This window comes from Xyrauchen texanus, chromosome 2 (genome assembly GCF_025860055.1).
Source record: "Xyrauchen texanus isolate HMW12.3.18 chromosome 2, RBS_HiC_50CHRs, whole genome shotgun sequence".
In the NCBI taxonomy this organism is placed as follows: Eukaryota; Metazoa; Chordata; class Actinopteri; order Cypriniformes; family Catostomidae; genus Xyrauchen; species Xyrauchen texanus.
This window is the reverse complement of record NC_068277.1, coordinates 31,317,678-31,328,244: the sequence shown is the minus strand read 5'-3', so window position 1 is coordinate 31,328,244 and position 10,567 is coordinate 31,317,678. Positions and strand designations below refer to the sequence as shown.

Below are 10,567 nucleotides of genomic sequence, written 5' to 3'. Positions count from 1 at the left end.
ATATATATATATATATATATATATATAATTTAATGACTTTTAAAAAATGTCAAGTGGTGTAACCATCAAGTAAAATGTTTTAAAATCATTTCTTGCACCGTGAATACACATGAGTGCACACAACATAACCATTAAAAAAAAAATAAAAAATTAAACATATGTTTTTTTATTATTGTTATTCATTTTTGAGTCATTAATGTCAAGATTAATATTTTAGGGTAATCGATTCGAACATGCCTTTTCATAAAAATATAAGATATATTTGATATTCTTTTAAAAAAAAATTGTAATTATTTTAATATAACAGTTGTATATAGGGCAGCGTTTACTTTCGGCCCACGGTCCTCATTCAAGTTACATTTTTGTCCCTTCATGGGATAAAATTTGGGCACCTCTAACTTTCTGGAGCCACTCGGGATCCGTACGCAATTTCTTTTGGCCAATGATATTCGACTTTACAGGTGTGGAAGCGCGCCGTTTCCAAGACAACGGCTTGCAAAACACTAAAACATGGTGTGGAGTTTCCCACTGTTTTGAACACGTTTATTTCTCAAAACTGATCGCAAACTACCAGAAAATTTACCAGCAGAGATGGTAAATATCGCACAGTGACATGTATTTGGTTTCGATCGGTTTAGGTTACCGTTTCTGTAATGGCAAACATTTCGTTAGTCGTTGTATAAAGATGCTAATACGGCTGCGGTTTGTATAGGAGGCGCATTGTCCCTCTTTGCCAAACAGGGTTTAGATGTTGTGTGTTTAAGTAAGCTTGCCACTACGGGGGGGAGAAACAAACAAGACTAGCTGACATTTCAACTAAATGCGACTAAACTTTAATGGTCGTCTCTTTGCAGTCGTCCATGAGCCAGCGGCGCAACATCTCTCACAGCCACCATCAGAAGATGATTCTGGAGTCCCGCAGACAGGAGGAACTGCGTGAAGATCAGACCAAACTCCTCGCCAACGAGCGGCAGCTGCAAGCTAACCTCCAGTGCGAGGAGAGAGTGGAGAGAAAGCGCTTCATGCGCAAACTGCAAGACGAAGAGTATGGAAAACAAATGGAGGAAGCACTCGTTAGGGTTCGTTGTATTATTTTTCATCATAGAAAAAATGCATCAGCTGCATCCTTAAACAGAGTGCACTTGTCCTCGTTAAAAAATGTAAAGCTATAAAATGTGACCATAATGTATATTTTTCAGGCGGAAAAGGAAAAGCTGTTCAAAGAGAGGCAGCTTGAACAAGAGGAAAGGATGGCCAAGGAGTTGGCGAGAATCAATAACGAGAAACTCAGAGATGAAAAGATGAGGCAGTACATTAAAGAGAACAGGTATGAACTGAGAATGCATCAGATCACTATATAATGTGGTCATATATGTACCATTTATTAAACTATGTTTTTTTTATTGCCAGTGTGGAGCTTCGAGAGTTAGAGTTACAGCTCAAGTCTGCCTACTTGAACAGAGAACGGGCAGCACAGATAGCAGAAAAGGATGCCATGCGGTATGAGAAGATGGTGAGTTTGAACTCCAAATATATGTTACATATGTCCTTTGTGTTTGCTTATTGTGCATTTACATCTTACCAGAGACAAGAAGCTGCTATTGCCCGTAAGATGAAGGATGAGCACAAGTATGCAGAGGTGGAGAAAGAGAAGCAGGAGCAGAAGAGGCATGAGGAGGTGGTGCGTTACCAGCAAGAACTTGAGCAGCAGCTTGAAGAGAAGGAGCGCAAGAGGCAGGAAGCGTATGAGGAGTTTCTTAAAGAGAAACTCATGGTGGATGAAATCGTGCGGAAGATCTATGCGGAGGATCAGATGTAAGTGTGTTCTTCTAGCGTCTATGAAATATTTGTTTACTTTTCCAAAATTACATGATTTCTGTTTATTTATTTGAATTCTGTGTTTTAATGTTTATGTAAATTTTATCATCAAAAATGTTCTTATTAAAATTAATTCTTACAATTTTAATCAAATGAACAACAAAACAATAATTTTTCAGCATTCCATGACATTATTTTTATCAAATGAAGTGCTTCTATATAGATCCTCACAGCTCAATCCAAAACTCAATATAGTTAATAGTTATTTTTAATAAAACAAAAAGTCAAATACTGTACAATGCTGCAAAGCAGAGCATCACAGCAATGAAAGTGTTGATGAAAACTTTTATTCAGCACAACATTATTCTTACATGTATAGATATTAAATTGAGCTTTTATTTTGGCAGAAAGCATTGCAATTTGAGTTTGTACAGTTGAAGTCAGAAGTTTACATACACTTAGGTAGAAGTCATTAAAACCAATTTTTTTAACCACTCCACAGATTTAATATTAGTAAACTATTGTTTTGGCAAATTGTTTAGGACATCTACTTTGTGCATGACAAATTATACGAAATGAACCCCAGTGTCCTAAGAAATTACTCTCAAAATTTTAATTCTAGGCATGACCAAATAGAGTTTACCAGATGCCTGGGCCATTCAAGACTAACACATGCATTTTTACTGACTGGTGTATATCTTGCCAAACCTTTTGACCATCAAGCACATTTTACTGAAGTGTAATACTTTTGGAACTTTCAGACAATGCTTTTATACAGATACTTGTTTTAAAAGTACCATCTGAACAGATTTTACAGTTTTTGTCTTGTATAAATCTTAAGTGTCTTATTTAATATTGTAAATATTTATTGATGAACCTTTGTTTGCCATGTGAAAAGCCTGGTTGCTGACATGGCGTTAAAACGAACAAACTAAATAAATAAATAACTTTGTGGGTGACACAAGTAATATGTCCAACAATTGTTTACAGACATATTGTTTTAAATGACGATCACAATTCCAGTGGGTCAGAAGTTTATATGCTAAGTTAACTGTGCAGCTTGGAAATTTCCAGAAAATTATGTCATGCCTTTAGACAATTAGCCAATTAGCTTCTGATAATAGGTGTACCTGTGGATGTATTTTAAGGCCTACCTTCAAACTCCGTGCCTCTTTGCTTGACATCATGGGGAAATAAAAATACATCAGCCAAGACCTCAGAAGATGAAAGCAGTTTGGGTGAAAAGTGCAAAACAGCAAAGGAACTTGTGAAGATGCTGGAGGAAACGGGTAGACAAGTATCTATATCCACAGTAAAACGAGTCCTGTATCGACATAACCTGAAAGGCTGCTCAGCAAGGAAGAAGCCACTGCTCAAAAACCGCTATAAAAAAGCCAGACTACAGTTTGCAAGTGCACATAGGGACAAAGATCTTACTTTTTGGAGACATTTCCTCTGGTCTGATGAAACAAAAATGTAACTTTTTTTGGCCATATTTACATTTTGTTTGGAGGAAAAAGGGTGAGGCTTGCAAGCCGAAGAACTCCATCCCAACTGTGAAGCATGGTTTTGGGTGCATCATGTTGTGGGGGTGCTTTGCTGCAGGAGGGATTGGTGCACTTCACAAAATAGATGGCATCATGAGGAAGGAAAATTATGTGGATGTATTGAAGGAACATCTCAAGATATCAGCCATGAAGTTAAAGCTTGGTTGTGGGGCTGGGTAGCTCAGCGAGTATTGACGCTGACTAACCACCCCTGGAGTCGTGAGTTCGACTCCAGCCAGGTCTCCTAAGCAACCAAATTGGCCTGGTTGCTAGGGAGGGTAGAGTCTAAGGCTGGGTATCGAGTTCGATACATCTTAGGCACCGACTGAATTGCCTCACAATCAAGTATCAAAAAATGTCTTGTCGTTCAGTACCAAATTTCGATACCTAAGGGGTTAATCCCGTCAACGGCAGTAATAAGCATGTAGCATGCTAGATGTGCCCAAATCTAAAAGTGCTGGTGATTGGTTCTGTTTAGACATCAAGGAAAAACGCTAGTATCAGAACATGGTTTGGGTTCCAGGGCCGAGAAAGAATGTTATCAGTAACATTGCTAACACTGTTTTACCTTACAATACTAAACCATAATAATCAGCCTTTAAAGGGGTCATGACATGGTTTTTTTTATTGTATTATTATGTTCCCTTAGGTGCAATTATAGTATTAATATATATTTTTTTAAGAAAAACTTTTAAAATCTAGTGATTTATGACCTTTTCCCACCCTGTTTCTCATCCTCTGATTCAAACAGTCTGTTTTGGGGCGTTTTCCATTTAAGACTTCAGTGTTAAGGCCCACTGTTATGATTGGCTAGCGTCAGTGCCTATGTATCAATTATTGACGCCCCAGCCAGAACAATATGCAAGTAAACTAAGTAAAAACACTGTGATTATTCATAATGAATGAAATTGCGCTTTAAAAAGTAGTTTAAAGTTTAAAATAGATTACTTACAGTTTGCGTCGTCGTTGTTCCCAGAATAGTCGGCACGGACTTATCTTTGAGCAACAGTTTTCTGGCAAAGCCAGCATCATATTGAGATTTGTTCTCAAAACAGTCATCCTTAAAATGTACAGAACAAACGCTTAAGTTAACACTGCCGTGACTGGGTCGATCCGCAAAAATAAACTGCATCCATTTTTCCCTGACGTCTGGATCTTTCGGCAGCTTATTCAGAGGTTTTGTTTGACCACAGCCAGGAACAGCACATCTGTGTGGCATCGTAATTGTCCTGTGCACAAGTAGTCTCTGTCAGAGCTCGCTGTCCATCGACTGAACACTTGTGAGGCGCACGGCGATACGAAATGAGCGTAGTCTTGCGCTTAAAGCGTGGTTATCTTGTGCTGAAGGCGGTCACATGCAAACGCTGTTACGTCACTTCTAACCGACACGTCACTTCTAACCATGAATCCAGAACGAGCTGTATTTTGAGCTTGATTAAATAAATGATTTGTTTAGAATGGGGAGGACGTCTTCAAATATTAAACTTGCAGGACGTTTTAATGATACAAAGACCTCTTATATACCAAAAGATCAAGGCAAATTTGGTTTCTCATGTCATGACCCCTTTAAAATATTTATTTTACAAGCGCACACACAAAGCGAGCCACAGGGTCACCGGGAAAAGCGGTAATGATTCTGAACGTGTCAGAAAAAACAGCAAGAGACTGTCTGAACATTTTGTTAATTTATAGTGATCTCTGGATCAATGATCGCCAATAGCTGATGCCTTTGACCATGTCATGATGATATTTGGTTGTTTTCCCATTAATCTATTAAATTATTATTATTATTATTATCATATTAATATTACAAATAATTTTGCCCGTAGACACAATGACACGCATTTGAAGAAACACTCTTTATTATATTATTAAGTACAGATGACAGAAAAGCCGTCTATGCGCATAGATGACACACTCATGCAGAGGCGTGCAGCCTCGTGGAACACGCGCGTCTAAGGATCTCACTCATTGTTTCCGATTTGTATTTTTTATGAGTGCTGAAAATGACCTCAGACATCTCAGTTCAGGAGGTGCTTTGAGTTCAGTTCACTTTATTTCCACAGAGCAGTTTATTGTGAACGCAACTCTACTGCCTGTAAAATAATACAAACTATATAAAATAATACACAAACACATTTATTTGATTTATATTTCAGTGATTATTATCCTCATTATAATTATTATTTTTACATTTATAATTGTTTTTATGTCTTCATTTAAGTAATTTTCCGCCTGCATGTTAAGACTGATTCTTGCTGACGGTAAGTGGAAAGGTGGTTACGTAAATATATATTTATTATTTTATCACTTTATTTATTTATTTGCTTTTTTGTTTCATTTGGAGTGCAATTTGAATTTAGAAATGTATTTGATTTAAGTTTTTCATTTTTTAAATAAATTATTTAATTCTCAATGAAAAATCAATACACCAAGAATATTCACTAATCCCTCAGCCCCAAGGTTTCCGATGTAATTGGATATATGTATCGTGAAGAAGGGAACAAAATGGATGTATTCACACCCATGATATATTTTTCTGGATAACGAAATTCCCGATGGGTAGAGAATGCACGGATGAAGCTTCTTTGCCAGAGAGATGTTCACAACTGTTGTCATCTTTCAAAAAGTTGAACAACACATTTTAAATGCACTTAATTTTTTGCTGTTCATTTTAACTTTGAGTTAAAATAAATAAAAAATAAAGTTAAAAGTTTGCAATCAAGGTGTCGTGTTTATTTGTGTAAGCTTAACCCTAACCATGTTTACCGAAAATAATCCAATAGTACCACTTAGCATCCAACCAGCGGTAATACCGGAGTTCATCGAGTTTTTTTTTTTTTAACAAACTATCATTTAGGAACCCGTATCGAAGTGATGATAAAAGATCTACCAAAATAAAGGTTTAAAAGGGATTTAACTGGACCCCATTGCAGTGAAACATGCAAGTGTAAATTAGTACATAAATATGCTACTGTTTTATAATAATGCAAATAATAATAATTAGTAGTAGTAGTAGAAGTAAAAGTTTACAAAAATATTTCCATAATAATTTCTTAAAAATATCTTATTATTGGGTTCCAAAAATAAAAGTGAAAAATGTGGTCTATGACCCTATCACAAAGTGGACAAAAATGGATACACAGTAAAGAGATTCAATGTGAAGGTTATGTTCATCTGCCCCCCATGTTTCACTGTATTATTATTATAAAAAAAAAATTTTTTAGGAGGACTCAAATGTGAATACACTTTATTAAACAGTATTTTTATTGCCAGAATTGGAGATTGTTTGCCCATTATTTACTTTTCATATTATCAAAAGACTTGCTGGTTTTTAATATTAACATTATAACTATATTTATGTATATATTTATGTTAATAATCATATTGCAGTTCAAATCAAAATCACAAAATATTTCTAATAATCGCAATTAGATTTTTTTGTCCAAATCATTCAGCCCTAATAAATACTGTGCAAGTCTGCATGTGCTGCTTGATTCAAGCTGAATGCGCACTCTGCTGTCTATAATCTATTACAAACACAGAGCGCACGTGACGCTTAATTTTATAACAAGGCTGTATCAATGTATGAGCGGCCGGTTCAAACATTCTCTTTGAAGCACGCATCACATGCAGACTATATATTTATTTAATTAAATCTCAGCCCTTTATGGTTTATACATCATAGTAGAACATATCACAATTTTTATCTAATTGAGCATTAATACATTTATCCCAATTATGTAAAATTTCGTGACATTCTGCTTTTAATAGTTAATTCCTTTTTTATGACTGGATTTTGTGATTCTTTTCATGTTTTTTGTTTTGTTTTTGAAGATAATAGATATTTGACCTCAGGTTGAGTTTTCGGCAGTTTTTTCCTAGTATTTCACTTGTCTACCTAGTTTACTGTGGTAATTTTTCCTTTTATTGGCCATTGAGCATTTGTTTTAGGTGAATTGGTCAGTGTAGGATGGTTTGAAAGTGTCAATCTTTTTTTTCAGGGAGCGTCAGTTACGGCTTGAGAAGGTAACGGCCACACAGAGGTACATTGAAGATTTTAAAAAGCATCAAGCAGAGTGGAGACGTATGGAGCGAGAGAAGATGGAGGCAGAAAACAAGCGCATCCTGGAGTTTGCACGCTACCAGCAAAGAAAGGAGGAGGACAGAATGGCCAAAGTTAGAGAGCGAGAGCAGGCGAAAGAAACACTGCACAAAATGGTATTGGTACCCTATGGGCACAAGACCTCAGTCCCATTAAGAAACCTTTTTTTTTTTTTTAAACATTATTTTTGTTTTGTTTGTCAAGAAAGAGCTCACAAGTAAATAATCTAGAATCAAGTATTAACATGTTATTTTCTTACTCTTTGTTTAGCTCTCTGAGCAGATTGAGATAGAGAGAAGACAGAATGAGGAGATGGAGCGCGTTCGCGTGGAACTCTGCTTGGAAGAACAGGCTGAGGTTGCAAGACAACAAGAAATCGTGAGTACTCTCTCAGTACATATAATTTTTCTATTGTTCATTTACCCTGGCATTCAAACTGGATGCACTTTGAACACCTTCCCAAGAAGGTTTTTAAAATCTGGACTTTAAAATGAATATAGACAATCTGGCCAACTCTCAACTTCTGCTACTATTGCCATTATTTTTAATAATAGTCCTCATTACTGTATTTTTAAATTTTTTTACTTTATTGTAATAAAAAATACTGTTATATAATGACGTTTACTTGAAAGGTTTTGTGAGATTTACCTGCACTATGTAAAGCTATGAACATTTACCATCTCTCGATCATCTCATTCACAGGAAGACATGCAGAAGAGGATCCGACAGCGGCTAGAATTGCAGCAGACGTGTCAGGAGATGATGGCCTTCAAGCAGTTGCGCAAACAAGCTGAGAAAGAGGAAGATGAGGCATTTAGACAGATGATGATGGCCAAGTTTGCAGAAGATGACCGCATTGAGCAGATGAATGCCCAGAAGCGTCGTATGAAACAGTTGGAACACAAAAGGGCTGTGGAGAAACTCCTGGAAGACAGGAGGCAGCAGTACCTGGCTGAACAAGTAAGTTTCAAACCCTCAAATCAGGCAAACGTTTAGTTCATACATTCTTTCCTGCTCAGTCACACTATATTAGTGACTGCTGATGGTGACAATGTGAAATTAATTAATGTGAATTTTCAACAGGAGAGGGAGGCAGAAGAGAGAGCGATGGAGCAGGAGAGAGAGGCTCAGCGTCGGCAGATCATTGAGGAGGAGAGACAGAGGCTTCTAAAACAGCATGCTACGAAACTGCTGGGATACCTTCCAAAGGTGAGAACTCCAGAACATAGCTTTTCATACCACAGGAAGCTATCATCTTTGTTGTTCAAACTCAATGCTTAGAGTATTTATTTGGTGTCATTGTTGTAGTAGATGATACACAATTTTATGTATTTATTTATTTTTTTGGTTATTTCTTAGGGTATTTTCAAAGAGGATGATCTGGAGCACTTTGATGAGGATTTCAAAAACAATTTCAAACAACAACAGGCTGACATTTTCTCAGATGAGGGCTGGGGAGAGGATTAGCAGTAATATATGTGGCATATTTTCTTAATTGTAATCTTCCTGAGGTTTTGTTCTGTCTTCAATGTCAGTTTCTAAATACTTAACAGATTATATAAACTGTTGGGTGTGTCTACCAATTTTACAAACTATTGGAAATGATAAGCAAATGCAAGTCATTTATCAGAACAAATTTAAAATATAAACTTAGCTTGATTATATTGTATTTCAAACTTATTAAAACAGAAATATCAAACAATTTATTCTTGTGAGTTTTAGTAAATTATAAAAGAAAATGCATTAAAATAGATACTGTTAGAGTATGTCACAAATTTCACCTGGCAAAATTGAGTTTCATGTTGATACAAACCATGTTATCCAGTGGTAAACAATCTATGTAGCCTTTAAATTTAAGTAAACTTAAAAAGGCCATCATATTTATCTTTGTTATTTACTGTGACAACTCCAGATGATGTTTCTCTGTCTTTCTGTCATTACACTCTCTGTCTTCTTTGTTTTAGCTAGTGCTACGGGCGAGTGCTGTTTGTGACTTCCAGAGTCTTTCAGCATTTATGCACATTCAAATGAAGGAAGGAATATAAATAGTTTCTATCTTATAGGTAATATTTCCTAACACAGTGCATTGTTTTACTTTAAAGCTTATGATGCCCATTAAAAGGGATGGTTCATCAAAATGTTTTAATTATCTCATCATTTACCTCATGCCATCCCAGATGTTTATGACTTTCTTCTGCTGAACACAAAAAAAAATTGGAAGAGTATTTCAGCTGTGTAGGTCCATATAATAAAGTGAATGGTGACCAGACCTTTGAAGCTCCAAATATCACATAAAGGCAGCATAAAAGGAATCCATAAGACTCCAGTGTTTTAAATCTATATCTTCAAAATCAATATAAGAGGTGTGGGTGAGAACCAGATCAATATTTCCGATTCTTTTTTACTATACATTTCCACTTTCAAGTGTAAGTGAAAGTGGAGATTTATGGGGAAAAAATAATTTAAATATTGACCATTCACTTGCATTGTACTGACCTACAGAGTTGAAATATTATAAAAGTCTGTTCAGCAGAAGAAAGAAAGCGATGAGGTTGAATATATGATGATATCATTTTAATTTATGGATGAATTATCCCTTTAATGTTCATGCTATAAAAACTAAATCACTATTTAAAAAAACAAACAAAAAAACAATTCATTGTTCTTTTTTATGTGATCAATCTCATTATATCATATCTCGATATTGAAAGTATTAATGCTTCAAGATCGATCCACTCATCCCTACTTCCTCAAGAGTTAAATGAAAAATGTTGCTTTAAATGAAAGTTTGTTTCCTCTGAGTGATTTAATTGGTTACTAAGAGAGAACTGGTTATGGTTGTTAGGTAGTAAATCATACCAGCATGAATTTAATCAGACGTGGCTGCTCACGTGCAGTCAAGTCCCTCAGTGTCTCAAAAGCTGTCAGTCATTCACTTTTTAGTTAGTCCACTACATGGGTCTGGCTGCTGTTGTGCGCATAAAAATCTAAATCCATCTAAGTGTTTAGTGTTATTTATACCTGTGTGCTGAAAACTACAAGGTGCACATTTCAAAGTAAACATATAATTAAATTCCAAGGAATGGCTGATAAACTC

The 10,567-nt window shown here is 35.8% G+C and overlaps 1 protein-coding gene across 1 annotated transcript; it reads left to right on the top strand.

The window, feature by feature from the left end:
- Nucleotides 1-383: 383 nt before the first annotated feature.
- Nucleotides 384-9,857, top strand: mns1 (meiosis-specific nuclear structural 1). The gene is made up of 10 exons (XM_052154121.1): nt 384-594; nt 855-1,079; nt 1,200-1,327; nt 1,411-1,513; nt 1,586-1,815; nt 7,370-7,586; nt 7,741-7,848; nt 8,173-8,430; nt 8,554-8,679; nt 8,830-9,857. The coding sequence occupies exons 1-10, from the start codon at nt 592-594 to the stop codon at nt 8,935-8,937; spliced, it is 1,506 nt and encodes a 501-aa protein (XP_052010081.1). The 5' UTR covers nt 384-591; the 3' UTR covers nt 8,938-9,857.
- Nucleotides 9,858-10,567: the final 710 nt, after the last annotated feature.